We start from the raw sequence: 22,803 nt of genomic DNA, 5'->3' as shown, positions 1-22,803 counted from the left end.
GCTAACAACCTTGAAGCAAACTAACATGAACTACATTGCAGATGCCAGGAAACAAAGTAAAAAGTCCATTGCAGATCTCTTTAAAATAACCTGTGGCTATGCTGATGATAAGAACTGTCAGGACTTGGTAAACTAAGGGACTTTGATTAAAAACAAAACAAACAAACAAAAAAAACCTGCTTTCCTAGTGCTTAGGGAAATCATTGCAGTGTTTAGCCTGTTATAAGTCAGGCATTCATCCAAAATGACTGCCACCTTGGAAGTTATTGCCAGCCTTAGCTATGGTTTGTAGGATTAAATCAAATCCTTCTCATGCTGTTACAAAAACAAACAAATCATGTGTTCTGTGAGTATGTGTAGACTGTGCAATATTTGATTTAAAAACCTGGGTAAAGCTTGCAATAGATAGGTTAAGTGTGACATAGGATACTAACTCAAGTTATCTCTGGCAAAATATGTGGATTTTGCATCCCTTGGGGCAGCATCATAGGAAGGAGCAGAAACTGGATCGGTGATGGCAATAGGAGGGGAAGAGGGAAAGTAAGCAGTATTTGAGATCCAGTAGGTGCATATAATACGAGGATTTTTCTCCCCCCATGGATGCTGGCAGCGCCTTATAAGTAACAGATAGCGAGGAGCTGGTATTATCTTTACTCCGAGCAGAGCTGAGGCAGCTGACCATGCCGCGCTCCCGGCACTTCGCAGCGCCTGCCACTTCAGCAGAAGGCTGGGAGCGATGAGAGGTGCCTAGAGCCCGAGCACCGGTGCCCGCAGGTGAGCAGCTGCGCGGCGCGCTCGTGGGGCGGCTGCACCCAACTTTCTCGTCGCTTCTCTGCACGAGTAGCGGCGCCCTCCCAGCGCTCCCGCTTTGCTCCCGGAGGCCGGGAGGGGGGGGGGGTGTCCCAGCCCGGCCCTGCTCCTGCGAGCCCACGCGTGGCCCGGGCAGAAGCGAGAGCTGGGGAAGCTGTCCCGGCTGCAGCGCCCCGAGGGGCTGCGGGGGGCGTCCCCGGGGGACACCGGGGGTCGGGGGGGGGAGGTCGGGACGGACACGCAGGGCACGGCTTTGGGGCCCTCCCCGTAAACGCGGCGCCCACCGGCAAAGGGCGTGGGACAGCGCCGGGAGGTGTGTGTGGGGGGAAGCAGGTCCCTAAACCGGTTTCCTCGGGGTCTGGCCCCAAACGCAGGTTACCTATGGTTAATTAGGATTGCAAAGCATCCCTGGCCCCATCTGGCTACATGCATAGGCTACCGGCCCGGCTCGGTAGGTGTATGCAGTCTATAGGCGCACACGCGTAGTGCTGCATCTCCTACATTTCCAGCTAGCCTTCATTCATCTTTGTGCCGCGATTCAATGCTTGATCAAAGGTTGAACGCTAACGCGAGCCGCTTGTATTTTTGTAATGCACGGCCCTTAAAATAGAGTGTTTTGTAAACTGTAGGTGTCAAAAGGTTCCCAGTCCAGTCGACCCCCTCTCTCCCCCCTCCCCCCCCCCCCGCGCAGCCGTGCAGCTACCCCCTCCAATAACAATAATGCTGCAGATTGGAGAAGGATTTGAGGCTGCAGCCAGAGAGAAAGGGATTAGGGCGAGAGCACTGAAAGTTAAATTGTGCTGCATATAAAAAATGGGCGGATTGGTCTCTAGACGAGAGTTTGGTACCACCTTCCTTTCTAAAATAAAATCTCTCTGGCATGAAGTCACAGCCTATTTCACATCCGGTTTACCCTGGGACGTATTACTACTGTCTTGCTAAAGAGAAAGCTTTTGTTGTAGAGAGCGGCGGCCGGAATACCGGCAAGGGAGATTTGGCTTCTAAAAGCCCGGAGGAGCGGAGCAGCGGCGACGCCGGCAATGGCCGAGGCGGAGTGAGCGGCGGGGCCGGAGCCGCGCGGCCGAGGCGGAGTGAGCGGCGGGGCCGGAGCCGCGCAGCCTCCGCGGGCGGGCGGGGACCCCCGGCACAACCGGGCAGCAGACCCGCGGGGCTCTTGGCAAGGGCGGCTGCACTCGAGCGCACCCCCGAGCGCGCCCCGGCTGCTGCTGCTGCGGGCTCCGCGGCCAGGCGCGGCTCCTCCGCCCGCTCTCCGCAGGTACAGGCGGCCGCTGGCGTTTGCTTTATTGCCTCTCCCCCCCCCCCCTTCCTCCCTCCCTCCGGCTGGAAAAGCCGCAGCGATCGATGGGTGGTTAAATGTATTTGGGGTTCTTCACCTTTGAGCGCGGACGGATTTGCACCGCTCCCCTTGGAAAAGGTTTACGGGGTTGGGGGCTTTTTTTTTTTTGCCCTTTTTTTTTTTTCTCCTCTCTCTCTCTCTCTCGAGGGAGGCGGTGGGAGGGGTGGCTTGCTCAGGGTGAGGGGGAAATACAAAGTTGAAATGCCGGGAGGAAAACAAGTCGCGATTTGCACCTCAGAACTGTGAAAATCTCTCACCGGGGGTCACAGTGCATCAAAATGCCTATTTTTTTTTTTTTTTTCTTTCATTTTCTTTTTCCTTTTTTTTTTTTTTTTTTTTTTTTCTTTTATTTTCTTCCTTCCAGTGAGCGCTGCTGGAATTCTCCCAGACGCGTGGCTTTCTCCCATTTTCAAGGGGAAAACCAGCGCTGGTTGCACAGGCGGTGCGGGCTGGGGGAGGCCGGGGGCAGGGGCTGCTGCTGTCTGACGCTCCGTGCAAGTCTTTAACGTTTGTTTTTTTTCCAGCTGCAAGAAACTTTTCCTTGTCCTGGGTTTTCAGTACCTTTATGGGTTCATTGAAGCAGGGGCTGGTGTTGGGGGGCTTGGAGGGGAGCGCATGCAGAGCTCAACAGATCAAGATAGTTCAAAATAATTCACTTTCCATTCCTTATCCCAAGAAGGCTTTTGCAAAGGCAGAAGTTGGCAGGACTCGGAGAAAGCAAATTTTGAAGCCACAGATGTTGCCTCTCTCTGTAAGGGGCTGATCGCAGCACAAGTTCAGATGCAGTCTCATCCCTGAAAATCATTATTCCTGCTTTCATGCCACATTCAGCTCCTTCCCACCCAGTTAGGTTAGCTTATCCCCACTCGATGCTTATCTGATGATCATTTGTCTTTAAACGTATTAATTATATCTCACTGCTTACAGGCAGCTTTGTAATGATATTTTATTGATTTAAAATGTCTCTGAGAGCGTGCAGTGAATTGGGGTAGCTTTATTTAAAGATACAAAACATTTCCATGAACAGTGCTTCATATTCTCAGGCACTTGGAAAACTCCACTATCGTGGGGAAATTACAGGCTTCAGATTTTGTTTATTTAATGTAATGAATGTTAAAAATCGACTGGATTCCTGCACACAGTATAGATATGTAAAGAGATATGTAAAGAGACCTGCAGCATCTCCCGGGGAATCAGTTGAATCTGGAACACCAAACCTACAAATACCAGCTAACTTTGTATTTTATGATTTGTTGGAAAGCAAAAGAAACGTTCTGGGTTTTATTACTTTCTACTCAAAGGTAAGCTGAGAGTAACTCACTCTGGGGAGAGGACAGGAAACGTTTGGAGAAGAGGAAAAGGCTGCTAATGCAAAAACACTTCCTTGCAGCCATCAGAGACTGGTAGAGACTTAGGAGATGGTGTGTAAGCACATGGTTTCTTTATGAACTGAGTCCTTTAGCCTGACAAAAATGTTAGTGTGCATACCTAGCAGTAGATTACAGTCAGAATCTGGTGTTTGTAACTCCTTCTCTGACACAAATATTTTAGGGAAGGGGGAGTGGTAGAAAGAAAGTCGCTTCCATCACACCAAAGTGAAGCGGGGGCTGAGATGGAAGCACGGCTCTCCTCAGTCACACAGCCACATGCTGATACCTTCCAAGTGCTGTGGAAGGACTCAGGCTGCTTCAAGTCAAACAAGAAACAATTACACTCATTCTCTGGAAACATTAGGGAGCTGCCTTGTCACTTTTGCAATACAGGAAGAAACTGAATAAGAACTCTCACAGACTTCGTGGACAGCAGCTTTAATTCGTAATTGTTTTTAAGTTCAAGAATAATGCTGACAAGAATGCCTCCTTACCACAAAATAAATCCCACCCAAGGCTTCCATGTCCAAAAGCAGAAGGTAAACAAAACAGCCATGGCCATGCTCCTTTATACTGAATGACATGAAATAGAATATTGTGAGGTCATTGTCTGACATCAAATTATTTTGTAAAAGTTGCGTAAACTGGATGTTCTTTTTCCACTGTACCTGGTTTAATGCAGGAGTCATTGATGATTATTTTTCTTCCAGTTTCAGAGTGCGCCATGAAGAGAATCCTGGTGCTTTGTGACTGCCTCTGGGCCTGGAGCCTCCTCCTAAATGCACTGACTGAAAGAAGGTGAGGAGATACTTTTTAACGCACCTACATATTTTAGGAACCTTGCTATTAAATAATATAGAAGCATAAAGCAAATATTTCAAGGGCTGTACTACTACTCAGTGTATTGGGGAAAGTTAATCCCTGTTCAAATCCCAGCTAAATCTAAGAGAAGATTGAAAGAAAACTGCAATTTGTTTGCGTAACATCTTTTTTTTCTTTTTTTTTTTTTCCTTTTTTTTTTTATTTTTTCAATATTGTGAATGAAAAAAAGCAAAAGCTATCTGAAACAAATTAAACTACCTTTAAAACACCTAGGCAATTCTTTATACTCTTACAGAATGACTGCTCAGAAATAAAAGTTTCTTTAGAGGAAAAAAATGTAATTTAGCTATTTTTTTTAATTTATTTTTTTTTTTTTTTAATTAAAGTGCTACTTATTAACTTTATTATCCCTACAAGCAAGGAAAAACTTTTATTTTTTGGTTGGGTCAGGATTGTGACCTGATTTAGTACCTGTTCTTGCAAAGCCAAAGCAAACCTTCCTGGGGAAGGGGACTGTTTGAATAAGGAAACATTTGCAAACTCAAACACCCAAACAGTTGATGCATTTGAAAGACAATGCTGTACTGAATCTCTATGAAATACATGTTGAAGTCACAATCTAAAAGTGACTATCATTTGTAATTGTATGACAGCTTACCTAACAACTAATAGATTAACTAAAGACTACAAAGCAGTTTGGAGTATACTTGAAGTACTCTATTCAATTCAGAATTCAGTAAAGGGATTCGAGAAGACTCACAAATATATTTCTGGATTTTAAAAATATTAAAGTCCCACCAATAATGATACGTAATGACCAAAAAGTATTAGCAGTTTTGTATTGTCAGTAGTGATACCTAAAGGATGTATTTGCCTTGATGTTCATAGTGTCTTCGTATACACTAGTGGCTCTAGATAAACTCTTCTTCCGGCTACCCTGAAGTATTTAAATATAAAGGTGTGGGCAAAGGGGCAAAGGTTCATCAGCACAAGTGTTTTCTCTTGGGGAGAGGAAAAAAAAGAATAAAAGCAGGTGATGAATGCAACAATTGTCATCTGGAATAAAGATAACATTTATAAGAAATAAATTTATCCTGGTAATATATTAAGAAAGGTGAGATTTGAAGTATTCACGAAGTATTTCATTTGGCCTACCTAGAGAATTTTGTGAAACTGTGTTTAGCTGTATCTGTACCTATATATGTGTAGGCATATATCTATTGTATTTGTAATGTATGCAAGTCTATTCTTAATGTGAGAATTTAAATGCATTTGACTAGTATTTAAAAATTCTATGGTGTGTCACTATTATAATGACCTGTAGATGGAGTTAGTGCACAGTGTTTTATTACACTGTGGTTTAATATGAACACAATCATATACAGTCACATTTTCCTCAAGATGTACATAATTTACATTAAGTTTATCTGTTTTAAAGTCATTTTGTCATAGTAACTTTGCTTGCCTTTTCTTCTGGATCACTGTTAATTCTTTAAGAAAAAAATCATCAAATTAGATAAAGTGTCTGTGATGCAGAACAGTCTTTCCGTATCATTCATTCTTTTCATGAAAAATAAATTAAAAAAACAACAACAAAACACAAAACAAGCACACACAAAAAAAACCAAACAAACAAAATGGCATTAAGAATATTTTAACATGACTATTTTGACTGAAAAATTACAATCTCTGTGGAATTACAGTATACTTTATAGGTATACAAATGTTCAGATTCTTCCTGTTGTGACCATATGTCAGTTAAAAGCAGACCTAATGGTGCTTTTTGCCTCTGAAAAAATGGTGAAAGGAACAGGTAAGGGTACTGACAAATGTGTCAGCCAGAATGGAAGTGGTGTATTGTATTGCATCCTTTCATGTTGCACTGTCACTAAACCATCTTTCTGATGCCGCTCCTGCAAATATACACATTTATTTACCCCTAGAATTTCTGAAGTGTTATTATATCCTTTTGCCACCTTTATCCTGATGACCTTCTGCTATCCTTGAGATATGTACGTGCAGCAGCTTGTTTACTGGTGGTGAGTGGTAATATAGAATTTAATCCTGTGAAAAGTCCTCTGTTGCAATTCTACATAAGATGTATGAGAAAAGATCCTTTGAAAGATACTGCTCAATGGAGACAGCAGGAGAACTTGTTATTTGGTAACATATAGGAAAAATTAAAAAATAACATCTGTGACTTAAAATGCAACTATGGGTATAAAAAATAAGTATAGACCAACTTAATTTTTATCAAGTGAAATTATATGATATATGGCTAGAAGGAATTCATAGTATTTTTATTTTTTTTAAACTGTTAGAGATTTTGTCTTCTTCGTTAGGAACAATGATGTGTATGCATTAAAACACCCTGAAAATTGTTCTCAACAGTCACATACTCTGAGTGTCAGTTTTAAAATTTGTCCAAATCTGTAGCATTATTTATTGAAATCTGAACTCCAACATAGCTTGGAGGCATTTCCAGAATATCTATATTCACAGTATCAGTGTACCTTTCCTCCTTCTTTCTGGATTTGATACAAGTAAGATGATTTGATACACACGAGATACACAAGGATACCTGACTGATGTGGTTTACATAAAATAATGTTGCAGGTATTTTGACAGAAACATATTATTTTGAATATCAGTAATATGCTTTGCAAGGTGGTCTTCGCTGGTGAAAGCAGGAGTGACTGGCAGAGCACTGAGACCCATGTAGCACCAGAGCTGTATGGATAACAGGCTGCCTAAAGAATCAATTGTGTGGCTAGAACTGATCCTAACAGAAGCTTTTGGTATTGAAATGTTGATCCAGTTCAGCAGCAAGTGTGAGAAAGTGCTGTTTTGGAAGGCAGCACTTTGTATTTCAGTTGTGATGAGTACACGTGTTGATAATGGAAGTCTTCCCAGCATTGAATGAAAAAATAGTACTGGGTTTGGCTTTAAGACAACTGTAAGCAATGATTAAGGGAATTATCCATGACAGGGTGTTTGGTGAAGGTTTCAGATTTACAAAAAAAGTTTGATTCTTATGCCATTTGCAGCAGACAGAAACCAGCAAGCCCAAGGACTTCATTCTGATTTCTACTGATGGAAGTAAGATTTTGGTAGCAGAGTTCAAAGAGCTTAATTCTATCCTCATTCAATGAAAATTTCAAGACCTTTATCTGAGTTAGAGATGTACATTAGGGATCTGTAAATGAAGCTTTATAGACATGATAAATTTCCATATCAACAGATGATTCCATTACACATTTGTAAGGAAAAGTTGGAGACATTCTTCTGAATGAAATCACTAGAGAAAAATGGGAAATAAGGCAAAATTATATATTGTTCTATGAAAGTATACACTCAAATGCTTTACTTGTAAGGATATCTTTGTGGGGTTTTATTTTTGTTTTAGCATTTATTTTCAGTACTTAAATATCAGTGTTCTAAACTACTGTATCTTTATTATGCAAACCCTTTATGACTGTATTGAATTAAACACTTTTGCTGTAAATGAGCCTTTTACTGAAGAACACGTTGTAATATTAAAAACATTAATTAATAATGAAATAAACATTAAGCAATTTAAGTTATATTTGCTCACCGTTTATGGAAAGGTACTAGTTTTGTAAGATTTTACTAAAAATATACAATTAAAAAGAAAATGTTTAAGTGAAAAGACCCTATAAAGCTCTATATTGTAGTTTTATGGAGGAGATTTTGTGACCATAAGTCAGTAGTAGTAAGATTAAACACGTTTTGGAATTATTGTTTTGTAAGTTTATTGGTTGATTACTGTTTTTCAATTTTAACTGTTCTGTACTTCAGCTATGGGCAAACCTCATCACAAGATGAACTTAAAGACAACACCACAGTGTTTACCAGAATATTGGACCGTCTGCTGGATGGTTATGATAACCGCCTGAGACCAGGACTGGGAGGTGTGTTAAAATTTTAAAGGTTACATGCTTAAGAAAAATCAGTTAAAATAATGTTATTTTTCTAAGATATACTTACTTTCATTCAACTTATATATACATAAAATAATGCTGATATTCAAATCCATTTTTTTCACAAGTGCCATTCTGTCTTCTACATACTGTTTTCACCCATTTATGCACTCAAAAAGAAGAAAATGGTTCACAATTCAAGAAGACCTCTGAATACTTACTAAACTTTCAAATGTACGAAGAATAAAAGATGTGATCTGACAAATGAGAAAAGTTTATGAATTAGGCCAAAACAGCACCTCTAAATATGCAAAAATCCTACTCACTGTCTTCATAAGAGGACTTGTTTTTCAAAGAGAAAACATCAATCAACCTTAGTCACATAAATGTCTCAGAGAAGTTTGTAAGTTTTTGGGGGGTATGTCAGAATTTGTTTCTTTAACATTTTGTCTTCACAGGTTGGTAAAATGTCTTTCTTCTGCTCTTGGAGCTGAATCCATAAAAAGGTATAAAACCACATAGCAATTACATCTTTATAAAAATGTTGTTACAAAGTCTACTCTTTATCAGCATCTCTACATTCCAATTGACTCTGACATGTTCTTCAGTAATATCAGTCCAAAACCGGGTCTTAAAAAGACGTTATTCATAAAGTTGGATATTTTAAATGTCTGTTATTTTAAAAATATGTTCTTTCCAGTGCATGGAAAGGACAGCTTTATTTCTTTTTTTCACATATCACTTTTTTTTTTTTTTTTTCTTTTGGATTGTCCAAGTAAAACAAAACAAAGCAACCCACCCAATCCACAAAGTATAGTTCAACTGATTTCATATACTAGTTTTCAGGAGAATTGCATTATAAGAATAACAGGGCATTGCATTAAGAATTTTGATATCATCTCCTGCAGATGAAAAGAAAGATAATTACAAGTAAGCTTATTCTGTGACTCATGACTACCATCATGCAATATTTCTTGAATTGTGAGACAACTTCTTCTATAGTTTGATTTCATTGACTTCAAGGAATGGCTAGAGATAAAAATCTGTTTATAAAGTGTCCAGTAAGAAACACACTTAAAAATGGGTTGGTCTGTATTCTTTTTGTGTGCAATTTCAGATAATACATAAAATACATATAACTTTTTATCTACCAGTACTTTTGCCTGTTTGCTTGAAATCCTTCAGATTAGTGTAAAAATAAATGCTCCTTAATCTTTGATTAATGCAACAGTAGAATTCAGTAAGCTACTATATCACAGTAAATAAGCATAGCACAGAAGGCAATAAATAAATAAAACTCTGTAAACTGTTTAAAGTCTGGTACATGTCTACAAGAAAAATCTGAGAACACAATGATTGCTTCTATGAGTTTTGTAGCTGTTATGATGATTTGTGTTATAGCTACTAGAAAAGCAAACAAAAGGAGATGCAGGGAAAGGAATTTCTCTCATTCTTCTCTCATTCTCTGGATTGCAATTTAGAGAATTCAGCACTTCAGTGTAGACACTTAGGTATGGGTGTTTACAAATATGTTTTATGAAGTCAAACTTCAAGGGTGTATTAGAAGAAAAGGTCTGAATACGTCATGAAAGGATCACTCAGTCCAGTTAAAATTCACTCCTTACTTAGAGACTATATTATGTAACTGCTTCTATAGGAGGAAATGAATTTCTTCACAAACTTTAATAGCCTTTTGCATCATTAGAAGTTAAAAGCAAAAACGAGCAGAGCACAGGGGATACAAAGTGGAGGAAAGGCATAATTGGAATGGTTTCTATGAGCTAAGAACCTCAAGATGATGCAATTTTGATATATTTGATTTAGAGACTTTATATGATGGGGGAATATATGCTGAAATGTTCCATATATAGAAATATCCAGCAAGAAGTCTAAATCAATGTATCCGTTTGGCAGGCTTTTTAGAGGTGGAAGTTCAACAACCTTCTGTTATAGCTTGCTGCAAGTTTTAAATATATGTGAATTATATATATGTGAATATGTAATAGCGGTTTCCTTTTTGCTCTCAGCAGTGTCACCGATGGCTTCTTATTAAATATTTAATCCAGACCAGGATTTTTATTTACTGTTTTTATTTACTAATACAAGAACATTTTTAGATTTATAGAATTAGGCCTAAGACTCATTCATTCTGTATCAGTTATGATGCAGCTCTGAGAGAAATTAAGAAGCCAGAGACCCTCATATAGACCCTGACATATCCTGGAAGCACAACACAGCCCAGAGAAAGCAGTCTAGGAGGTTTCTGGAGAGCGTGGAAGATAGCTTCCTGACGCAGCTGGTTAGTGAACCTACCAGGGGTGGTGCCCCGCTAGACCTTCTCTTCACAAACAGAGAAGGACTGGTGGAGGATGTGATTGTCGGGAGCTGTCTTGGGCAGAGTGACCACGAAATGGTGGAGTTCACTATTCTTGGCGAGGCCAGGAAGGGGACCAGTAAAACCGCTGTATTGGACTTTCGGAGGGCTGACTTTGAGCTGCTCAGGACACTAGTTGGTGGAGTCCCTTGGGAGGCGGTTCTGAAGGGCAGAGGGGTCCAGGAAGGCTGGGCGCTCTTCAAGAGGGAAATCTTAATGGCGCAGGAACGGTCTGTCCCCACGTGCCCAAAGACGAGCTGGCAGGGAAGAAGACCAGCCTGGCTCAACAGAGAATTGTGGCTTGATCTTAGGAGAAAAAAGAGGGTTTATAATCTTTGGAAAAGTGGGCAGGCCACTAGGGAAGACTTTAAGGATGTAGCGAGGCTGTGCAGGGACAAAATTAGGAAGGCCAAAGCTCATCTGGAGCTCAATCTGGCTACTGCCATTAAAGATAACAAAAAACGTTTCTATAAATACATCAACACAAAAAGGAGGACTAAGGAGAATCTCCATCCTTTACTGGATGCAGGGGGAAACTTAGTTACAAGAGATGAGGAAAAGGCGGAGGTGCTCAATGCCTTCTTCGCCTCAGTCTTTAGCGGCAATACCGGTTGTTCTCTGGATACTCAGTACCCTGAGCTGGTGGAAGGGGATGGGGAGCAGGATGTGGCGCTCACTATCCACGAAGAACTGGTTGGTGACCTGCTACGGCACTTGGATGTGCACAAGTCGATGGGGCCGGATGGGATCCACCCAAGGGTACTGAGAGAACTGGCAGAGGAGCTGGCCAAGCCACTGTCCATCATTTATCAGCAGTCCTGGCTATCAGGGGAGGTCCCAGTTGACTGGCAGCTAGCAAATGTGACGCCCATCTAAAAAAAGGGCCGGAGGGCAGACCCGGGAAACTACAGGCCTGTCAGTTTGACCTCAGTACCAGGGAAGCTCATGGAGCAGATCCTCCTGAGAGTCATCACGCAGCACTTGCAGGGCAAGCAGGCGATCAGGCCCAGTCAGCATGGGTTTATGAAAGGCAGGTCCTGCTTGACGAACCTGATCTCCTTCTATGACAAAGTGACGCGCTGGGTGGACGAGGGAAAGGCTGTGGATGTGGTCTACCTTGACTTCAGCAAGGCTTTTGACACCGTCTCCCACAGCATTCTCCTCAAGAAACTGGATGCTCTCGGCTTGGACTGGCGCACGTTTCGTTGGGTTAGAAACTGGCTGGATAGCCGGGCCCAAAGAGTCGTGGTAAATGGAGTCAAGTCCAGTTGGAGGCCAGTCACTAGTGGCGTCCCCCAGGGCTCGGTACTGGGGCCGGTCCTCTTTAATATCTTCATCGATGATCTGGACGAGGGCATTGAGTGCACCCTCAGTAAGTTCGCAGATGACACCAAGTTAGGTGCGTGTGTCAATCTGCTCAAGGGTAGGAAAGCTCTGCAGGAGGATCTGGATAGGCTGCACTGATGGGCTGAGGTCAACTGCATGAAGTTCAACAAGGCCAAGTGCCAGGTCCTGCACCTGGGGCGCAATAACCCCAAGCAGAGCTACAGGCTGGGAGAGGAATGGTTGGAGAGCTGCCAGGCAGAGAAGGACCTGGGAGTGATGGTGGATAGTCAGCTGAATATGAGCCAGCAGTGTGCTCAGGTGGCCAAGAAGGCCAACAGCATCCTGGCTTGTATCAGAAACAGTGTGACCAGCAGGGCTAGGGAGGTGATCGTCCCCCTGTACTCGGCTCTGGTGAGGCCGCACCTCAAGTACTGTGTTCAGTTTTGGGCCCCTCGCTACAAGAAGGACATGGAGGTGCTTGAGCGGGTGCAGAGAAGGGCAATGAAGCTGGTGAGGGGCCTGGAGAACAAGTCCTACGAGGAGCGGCTGAGGGAGCTGGGCTTGTTCAGCCTGGAGAAGAGGAGGCTCAGGGGCGACCTTATCGCTCTCTATGGGTACCTCAAGGGAGGCTGTAGCGAGGTGGGGGTTGGTCTGTTCTCCCACGTGCCTGGTGACAGGACGAGGGGGAATGGGCTAAAGTTGCACCAGGGGAGTTTTAGGTTAGATGTTAGGAAGAACTTCTTTACTGAAAGGGTTGTTAGACATTGGAACAGGCTGCCCAGGGAAGTGGTGGAGTCACCATCCCTGGAAGTCTTCAAAAGACGTTTAGATGTAGAGCTTAGGGATATGGTTTAGTGGGGACTGTTAGTGTTAGGTCAGAGGTTGGACTCGATGATCTTGAGGTCTCTTCCAACCTAGAAATTCTGTGATTCTGTGTGATTCTGTGATATATACATATTATGTTAATGAATTTTACAGTTAGGCACAGTGTAAATCTTTTTACTCTTGATTACACTATAGCAGTCTTCTAATTATGCAAAATTATCCATTCTCTATTCCCTGTGCATTCTGAGAATCAGTAGATGAAGCAAAACAATGCAAGGTATAGCTACTTTCTCCTACAGAAAGGGCCAGATTGCAATAAGCTTTGTGCTTATCCCTGTAAGACCTCTCCTTACGTACTATAATACTGCAAATATATACACCCATAGAAAATCAAATTATGTGCTTGAACAGAAGCAGAAAAGAGAACCAGTTTCTCTTTTTTTCATCTACAGAGGAAAAGGTATATGATAGTTTCTTCAGTCTGTTTGTTTTCCCTTTCTTATTTGTATACATGAAGAATTCAGTGACAAATAAAGGTTTGTTTACCAAAAAAAATTGTAATGAATTGTGAAAGGGCTTTGATCTTGATTTTGCTCTACTTGCTTGCAAGAGTGATTTCCTCCTTTTTGAAATAAAACCCCATGATATTTCTCTCTCCCAAGTTCACAAACTTCCTGTTACTGAGTGGGGTGAATAGTTTCATTGTTATGTGGAAATATCGTGGTGGAGCAGATCGTAGTGGCAGCATGAAATCTGTAACAAGTTCCTGGTGAGATCTCATTATAAAGATACATTATCAGAGCTATACAGTATATTCATTGGTAAGACAGGTTAAAAGGTGAGGTGTTAAGATAATGAAAAATCTAGAAGAGTTAAATTTTGAACCACTCTTTCACCAAGTGTGGAGTCAGTGCTGTATTACTTTTAAATCATCCTTTTTCTTTTTTAACATCTTTTGAGGTATCACTTCAAAAAGGAAAATGAAAAAACACCTATGGTCCATAAAGAGTAAGGTAATCAATGTTAGTATTTGCCAGATTATCTAATAAGTCAATACCTGAAATAAAGTGAACAGGTCTGAGCATTTTGCCATTAAACAAAGAGTTACTTCTCATTATAAAGAATAGTTAAAAAATGAAGCATGTAACTCATGGGGAAAAATTATTAAATATAATTGAATATGCTAATTTGAAAAAATGACATTGTGGCTAAATTTAATCTGATTTTACTTTAAAGGAAACACACACAGTACTTTGTTATGCATTGACACATTTACACCTGTTATCAATAATTATTGATATAAATTATGTTATTTAGACGCTAACAACCTCCGTACGTGGGCACAGTCACTTAGTCAGGCATCGCTAGGAAATAGCATCTGTTGCATCCATCCATAAACACGGACAAATAACTACATTTACAGTTACTTGTGCTTGGAAAACAGAACTTTTAAAATTAATCTAAAAACATTCTGAATCACATTAGAGGACACCTATTTACTCTACGAGAGGATAATCATTTACAAAAAGCAAGGAGGATGAATTTTATAGAGTAACATATTGAAAATGAAAAAAAGGAAATCATGTTAGACATTAAAGTATAAATAAACTGTAAGGTCACTTGAGTAATGTAATTTTCAGTGAACTATTTAGGTCGTAGAACTAGGAGTGACAAGATGCTGTCCTCTTTTCAAACACACAGTCCTGAAGAAAATAAAGGATCAGATAGTAGTGGAAAGGAGTCAAATAAAGAGGAAAAGTGAAGTTAATGTTTGGTGACCTCTCTTGGTAAACCACTATATCTACAGTGGGAGTTTAAAAGAAATAGAAAGCAACAAGAAATGCTGGAAAAAAGTAAGTTTTGTGGATAAATGAATATTCCATTGACTTTTGTTCTGGATTGTCTTCATGTGGGGAATACATACAGAATCACAGAATTTCTAGGTTGGAAGAGACCTCAAGATCATCGAGTCCAACCTCCGACCTAACACTAACAGTCCCCACTAAACCATATCCCTAAGCTCTACATACATACATACATACGAGCCCTGGGATGCCAGTGAGACAGGTTTGGAATGCCACAAGGCAGAGAGGGCTTGCACAAAGGAGATTCTTTGCACATAGTGCTTGAGATTCAGTAACATGAAATCGAGTTTAGATACAGATTTTTACAAAATTACAAAATTTGCAGTGGAAAAAACTGTTTAATACAAAACTAAGAAGAACTAGAGTGGGTTTGATTAGGCAGATCAGAGTAAATCTTTCTAACTGAAATTTGCTTTTATAGTTTGGTTGAATTGCCATTAGGTCACACCAAATAGATTATAAATATTACTTTAGTATTGAACGGAATTATATTTTTTTGGTGTTATCAGTAAGAGCAATTTGTTGATCTCTCCACTGTGATGTATATCAAAACTGGGTGTGACTGTCCCTAGGTGGAAAGTTGGTCTCTCTTAGGCAATTAATTACTTCCATAGAGTGCTCATATTTAAAATGATGGGGAGTAAACCTGACACTATTATGTTAATTAGGTTTTAAAATTCAGTTTTATCAGAACATTATATATTAATGTATAATAAACTTACCTTTTGATGATTGCGGTCTCAACAGAAATTGTTGAATTTGAACTCACATCTGAACTAACTTAGAGTTTAGTGAAAATATGGTTTTGGTTTGCATGTGCAATAAAAATTTAGTTATACCCAAACGTGGCGTCCCCCAGGGCTCGGTGCTGGGGCCGGTCCTCTTTAATATCTTCATCGATGATCTGGACGAGGGCATCGAGTGCACCCTCAGTAAGTTCGCAGATGACACCAAGTTAGGTGCGTGTGTCGATCTGCTTGAGGGTAGGAAAGCTCTGCAGGAGGATCTGGATAGGCTGGACCGATGGGCTGAGGTCAACTGCATGAAGTTTAACAAGGCCAAGTGCCGGGTCCTGCACCTGGGGCGCAATAACCCCAAGCAGAGCTACAGGCTGGGAGAGGAATGGTTGGAAAGCTGCCAGGCAGAGAAGGACCTGGGAGTGATGGTGGACAGTCGGCTGAATATGAGCCAGCAGTGTGCTCAGGTGGCCAAGAAGGCCAACGGCATCCTGGCTTGTATTAGGAACAGCGTGACCAGCAGGGCTAGGGAGGTGATCGTCCCCCTGTACTCAGCTCTGGTGAGGCTGCACCTCGAGTACTGTGTTCAGTTTTGGGCCCCTCGCTACAAGAAGGACATGGAGGTGCTTGAGCGGGTGCAGAGAAGGGCGACGAAGCTGGTGAGGGGCCTGGAGAACAAGTCCTACGAGGAGCGGCTGAGGGAGCTGGGCTTGTTCAGCCTGGAGAAGAGGAGGCTCAGGGGAGACCTTATCGCTCTTTTTAGGTACCTCAAGGGAGGCTGTAGCGAGGTGGGGGTTGGCCTGTTCTCCCACGTGCCTGGTGACAGGACGAGGGGGAATGGGTTTAAGTTGAGCCAGGGGAGTTTTAGGCTAGATGTTAGGAAGAACTTCTTCACTGAAAGGGTTGTGAGGCACTGGAACAGGCTGCCCAGGGAAGTGGTGGAGTCACCATCCTTGGAAGTCTTCAAAAGACGTTTAGATGTAGAGCTTAGGGATATGGTTTAGTGGAGGGCTGTTAGCGTTAGGTTGGAGGTTGGACTCGATGACCTTGAGGTCTCTTCCAACCTAGAAAATTCTGTGATTCTGTGATTCTGTTTCTACTCTAAATAAAAAGAGACTTTTACTGGGCCCTTACTCATAATCTGGTGAAGAAGCACTAGATATTACATGTAATTCTGTAAAAGTTTAAGGGGCTTATTTTGGTCTTTTTTCCACACCATAGGCACCGCACTGATGTAAAGAGAACAGTAAAAATCCATAAGAAGATCCAAGGAAAATTACTTTGATACAACAGTAAGGAGGTGGGGAAGATAGGAGCAGCTTTGAGCTGTTAATTGCTGTGGGGATAACTAGCATGACACTGCACAGTTCTCAGTCATCGCTTCATAGTGGCATGGACTATGGCAGCTCACTCTTCTCCCTTTTTGGTCTCTGCTTCTGTAAAAGCAGCAGCATAAAATTCTTCTTAGTGTTTTTGCTGTGGTTCAACCAAAACAGCAGCACAACTAGTGTGTTTTTTTCTTAGTAGGAATGGCATCTGCTAAACAGGCATCTAAACCCCTTTCAGTCAAAACCACAGGAAGACTCTTCACCATTTTAACAATTACAGCACGTGCTTAAACAAGATGTGCAGAGGGAGCAGGTGCATTAATAGAAAAAATGGAATTAATTTAAACTATCAAAGTGAGTAATTTTAATAAATGTTGTGCTCAAATTCCAGCAGGTGAGAAAGGGAAATAGTTAATGTATAGTTTCCTATGATTAATGGGCTTATTTCATGCTGTTAAAATAAATCTTCTCATTTTGTTCTCAATTTGTAATCCTATCACAATTCTAGAAATAATAAGCTCCCTGGGAGTTTAAATCAAAACACTTATTGTTTTCACTTAATAGTTTTGAGAGTTTACATTAGTCTAGAATCCTTAGAAAAACACAGTACTTGCAAACAGTGACATTTCAACAGTTCACTCTGACTGATGCTTTCATAGCCGTATGTGGATCAAAATCATTTTCCACTGGTATAAACTAGTTTATTGCCTGAGGTTGTGTTCCAGTGTCTAGGTCTTGAACTCAATTGTTATTGTGCTGATTAGTAACCACTTGGACCCTATGGTTGCCTTATAGTGTACATCATTAAACATACTGTAAAGCTAGTAAGTTATTAATTTACTTTTTTTTTCTTTTCTTTTTTTTTTTTTTTTTTTTTAACTGAAATCCTTACACTTTCTATCCCTATATTCTATTTCTCGTTCATGAGATAGACGGTACAGTCAAGAGACATGGTTAATGTGTCTTCACAACCGATGGATTTATCCTCAGCAGTAAGATCTGCTCCTGGCCTAAGCTGGTTTTGTTCAATGGCTTAGAATTTTCCCCAGTTCTCGGGGACATTGTGATGGTATTGAATATAGCTCAGGATTTGAAGGGCCTGAAAAAAATCTCAATGCATTCTGAGCATTTGAAGCAGAGTTTCAACTTTGCCATGGTAATCAAGCTGCAAACTGAACATGGTTAACCTTGATTCTAAATATATCCCAACTGTATGACTAAACGTATGTTCTGTGCAGGAGTGACTCAACTTTTGTAGCTTTTAACAAAGCACAGTTGAATCATCTAATTAGTAAAACAGTAAACACAAATTTTGAAACTTCTACATATGTTTGGAAGGGCTAATCCTTTTCTGTGTGCTCATACACATTTTTTCACAGCTTTTGAAAATGAGGTACATACCAAAGAAAAAGTAAATTATCTAGTCATCTTCTCAGTGGTTTTATTTGGACTTGAGGAGGACTGGTATTAGATGGTCTGCAAAAATCTAACTGATACGAAAATAACAGTCTATTGTGATTTCAGAGTCTACATTTTCTATTGTCATTATTTATGACTTATATGTCAATTATCTTCAATGCTATATAGAACTGAAAGGCACCACTAATTTTTCAATTTCCTCAGACATTTTCCATCTTACTGTGGAATTCTACAGTTTCCATTTTTTTTTCCTTAATGAATAATTACCATTTCCTTAACAAATGATTTCCTTAAGCTTTAACCTCTGTACTATGACCATATGTCTCTTAAAACTAAGATTCAGGATACCACCACATGATTCACTGCTGATTAAGTGTATTCTCTGTTTGTGTGAGGTAAATAAGATAGTTGCATTACATTAAGTAGCGGCTCACCATTTTGCTTGAGCTGTGATGTGGTTGTACCGTTGGTTGTACCATTGGTACAACCATGTACAATGTACAGCCATGTACAATGGTTGTACCATTAAGAATGAATGCAATGGGACTGAAGATCTTTCACCATCTGTTATATCCTAACAACACAGGAGTGCCTCAGTGGAAAGGAGATAGAGAGACTGGAAGTTGGAATGAAAGATCTTTTAAAGAGTCATTTGAGTTTCATTTTTCAATATCCAGAAGGCTAATAGATTTCATGATAATGTTAGTTTCTCAAACTTAAGAGGTGATAGAATACCTGGAACTTAAAAAATCTATTCAGCAATGTCTTACCGGACATCATGAAATCTCCATCTTCCTTTTCTGCTAGCTAGCTGTTTCATACAAGGTCACAGTCTTCAACTCTTGAACTTTGTAAAAGTGATGGTCTGAAGGAAAGAACACTCTTCCAAGCCGAGTAGCTTCTGGATAACCACATGCTTCTTCCTGTAATAGAAGGAAGTTCACTGTGAACTTCCTTAATTCCAGAGGCAGCTGTCAGGAAAATATTTAAACTTCTCTTAGTCAGTTGAAAAGGTTGTTAGCAATGATAGGGTCACGGCTTCATTTCACTGGACAGCAGAGGAGGAAATTTCACCTATGAGACATTTTTGTCAATATTCACTGTAATTTTAACACTTAGTCATGGATTCAGAGAACCAAAAGAATACAATTAGTCAACTCAACCTCACTGTAGTATCTTACTTTCTATGGTTACAGATAATACATTAATAATTTCATCCTTCAGTTTTCCTAATGAGTGCTACAGATTTCTTTTGCTACTACCTATTTTTTGAACCAACTTGCTAAAACAAAACAAGTGTTATTCAGTTTATTACAAGAATGAAGGTAGAATCAGAACTAATTTTACATCTGGATTACTGCTATAAAGGACATATTTTGTTGTATACATATTAATAATTCATATAAACCTGATTAAACAGAAGTTGAGACTTCTTTTAATGTAATTGAAAAACCTATGTGCATTGTAGAGTACTGATTCTCATTAGAACTTTTGGGTCATATAGAAAAATGTATATTGTCACTAGCTTCCTAAACATGACTCTTTATTTCACTTCTCTTGTGTCAGAACTCTATTAATCTTTGTTATTGACTGATGAAAAAAAAAATCAGACCAAATTATTTTCAAATCAGAGGGTTGTATTAATTTTTTAAAATTTAGTTTACAGTATTTAAATAATATTATATAGATGTTATAGCCACATGTTTCTTACTTTTATGAGTGTTTTTGCCTACTGCATGACTTGTTTTCTGTAATGTCCTTTTCTGTTAGCATCTTTTCTTTAATATTACTTTTATTATCACACATTTCTCAAATTATTTATTTTTATTTGAAAGTTACTTGAGAACTGCGTAACTCTTTCCACATCTGATATTTGTACCAAAAACAAACCAATAACAACAATAAACACACTGGCTTGTATGGTACTACAGTAAATATTCAGACTTATATCACTGAAATTTCTGAGAGCTGATGGGGTTAGCTCCACTCAACACTGTTTGCATTTATTCCTCCAGGTGCTGTTACTCCCTGTGCCACCTTGGGTAAATATTTTCTGATGTGTGGCCAATACATTCAAAATGCCAATACATTCAAAAGTGACTGGCAGTCTGTGTGTAGAGGAAGGAAGGTGTCTCATGTTCAACATTTGTGGCACCTGTAATTGTTAGGTTCTTCTGAAGTGGCTGAGGTCATTGTGCCACTAAGCAAATTTGCATCCTACAAATCACAGAGAAGCCTAGCTTGGTGAAATAGCATATACAAATGATCTATGTTATGTACACAGTATAGATTACTGAATTATTATTCATGCTAATCTGTCACTGAGGCCTATAAAATAAATTTGGTAGTTTAAGGGAAATCTAACATTAGTTCCAATGTAATTTAAAGCACCTAAACTTACACCAAAAAAAAATCACCTAAAACTTACAAAATAGAATGTTTATACAAATGTCAAAGAGATGTAGAGAGGTTTAAATTATATTTACCTGGTAAATTTTTAACTTGTTTTTTCTTTATTTTAGTTAAGAATAATGGAGCTTTTCATGGCAATAAAATATTTTTTATGTTTGTATACTTCATGATGTATTACCTCTCTCTTTCCTCTATGTTCCCGTGTCTCAATATTAAATACATAATTCATAAGCCTAGGGTTAATTACTAGAGATCTGCAATCAGGTTGCCCAGAAACACTGAGTACCCAATGAGACTTTTTGAGTACTGTGTAAAATATTCAGCACTGTTTATAATGTCAGACAAGAAGCTTTATTAGTCAGAGTGACAGGATTTATACAACAGCAGAACTATGGCTGCTGTACTTCAGCATCATAAGTCATGTCTCAAAAAGTTCTGTGGAAACAATGTAATAAAGAAGTGTTGCTGACAATATTGACTGTAAAATTACATCTCAAAGCAATAAACTATCAGGGCTATATGGTAGACCAATTTTAGAATGGCTAATCAAGGCAAATAATTTTTCTATTTATTGTGAGAATTTGTAGTGGTTAGACCTAATGAAGATGGTTGATAGACACTCACTGTCCTAATTTCCTGCTTCATCAGAGCGTGTAACTGAAGTGAAGACTGACATCTTCGTCACCAGTTTTGGGCCTGTTTCAGACCATGATATGGTAAGTGATGGCCTATTTCTATGGCATTTATTTTCTCTTGTCTTTTCAATTTGAAGGATGGAAGATATATGCAATAATTTATTTACTCCTTTTAAAGCTGTTAAAGCTCTTTTTTTGTTGTTGTTTTTTAAAACTCGATTCCAAAATGTCGTCAACTTTTATGTGCAATGATTCCTGTTAACTGTGACCGTGTTTAAGTGCCCTGAAATTACCATCTTCAGTGACTTTAATGATGTGTTTTAATAGACCTTATATTTACTATGTAACATATTATGAAATGCATTATGGTTTGGATCAGTACTCTTCTGAGAATGATTGTTCAGGTCCTTGCTGGCACCTCACTGATCCAATTTGCTGAGAAAGATCATCATCTTAAAATGCAATTAACACTTACAGTGTGACATCCATACAGTCCAACCTGCATTTTTATATTAAAAGCTACTGATCAGTGGGAAGTGAGTTTCCTAGAACTTGGCTGCTGAATGATAGGAGAAGATTAATGAGCGAATTAGTGTCACTTATTTATGGCATGAATTTGAAAATCAAATTGCTAGATAACTGCAGGGGATTCAGAGGTTCAGAAGACTGAATGAAGATGTTGTGATCTCTGGTCTTAAGAGATAATAAAAAATGTGTAAAAATATGGATAAAATACTTTAAATTTTGCATATAAATGACGCCATTACAAGTAGGTTGCTACTGACAGGGAAAGCCTGGTTTGATTACTAATATCTACTGGATACTGTGTTAGGACGAATGCTGAAAACATCCTCATTAACTTAAAACAAAAAAGAAAACACTTCAGTATTTTAACTGACCATGTTAAACTAAAGACATTCACAAAAGAAAGAAAGAAAAATAAGTGGAAAAATTATCACAAGAAAGAAAGCAAGTTCCATTTACCACTACAAAATAGTCAGTTGTTTAGTTGAAACTAGAAATGTAGACAGGTCTTAAACACTTCTAGTAAAGTAACTTTTACAAGATAGTTTATTTTCCTGAATGAACTTTACACAAAGCCACTATTTTCCTGACTGCATGGATAACAACAGTTATAAAACTGCAGTCAGATTTATATTTCCAACCAATGGCATCATATTTAGTTGAGAGAGAATAGCTTGGCCAGCACAGACTTTTTGACTAGTATTCTGCTGAGAACCCAGAGAAAGAGCCACACCGAAGACATCTCAGCTCATACACAGAATGCTATGCCTAGATACTATACCACTATACTCTTAAGAAGAGAAATTCCAAAAAAACAATCATTCAATAACTTCTGCTTTTTTATTTTTATTTTTTATTATTGGATAATCCTCTGAAATTAAAATGCCTATTTATTACTCCAAATTATACATTGAAAGATGGGAAATTTCTTGTATAAAGATTGCCACTGACATCCCTCATTTGTGTTCTGGTGATTAGCTGAGCAAAATATTTCATCTTGCTTTCCCAGTTCTGTCTGGAAGTAGGTAAATGACCACCATCAGACTGAATGAAAACT

At 39.5% G+C, this 22,803-nt stretch overlaps 1 protein-coding gene across 5 annotated transcripts in view; it reads left to right on the top strand.

Annotated features, from left to right (window-relative positions):
• The first annotated feature begins 551 nt into the window (after nucleotides 1-551).
• The window catches only part of GABRA1 (gamma-aminobutyric acid type A receptor subunit alpha1), a 46,613-nt gene continuing 24,361 nt past the window's right edge, over nucleotides 552-22,803 (top strand). Inside the window, exons 1-4 of one of the 5 annotated variants that reach the window (XM_084535375.1) lie at nucleotides 552-774; nucleotides 4,248-4,335; nucleotides 8,179-8,291; nucleotides 21,235-21,302. In XM_084535375.1, the coding sequence (XP_084391501.1) occupies nucleotides 4,262-4,335; nucleotides 8,179-8,291; nucleotides 21,235-21,302 (255 nt within the window). In that variant the 5' untranslated portion in view covers nucleotides 552-774; nucleotides 4,248-4,261. Of the gene's footprint in view, nucleotides 775-1,632; nucleotides 1,769-1,967; nucleotides 2,087-2,160; nucleotides 2,246-3,773; nucleotides 4,077-4,247; nucleotides 4,336-8,178; nucleotides 8,292-21,234; nucleotides 21,303-22,803 lie in introns of those variants that run through there. The other 4 variants (XM_084535377.1, XM_084535374.1, XM_084535373.1 and 1 more) reach the window with 4 other exon arrangements.

The sequence above is a fragment of the Aythya ferina genome (genome assembly GCF_964211825.1).
Source record: "Aythya ferina genome assembly, chromosome: 14".
Lineage (NCBI taxonomy): Eukaryota > Metazoa > Chordata > Aves > Anseriformes > Anatidae > Aythya > Aythya ferina.
The sequence above is the reverse complement of the archived record's forward strand: the minus strand, read 5'-3'. Positions and strand labels throughout refer to the sequence as shown.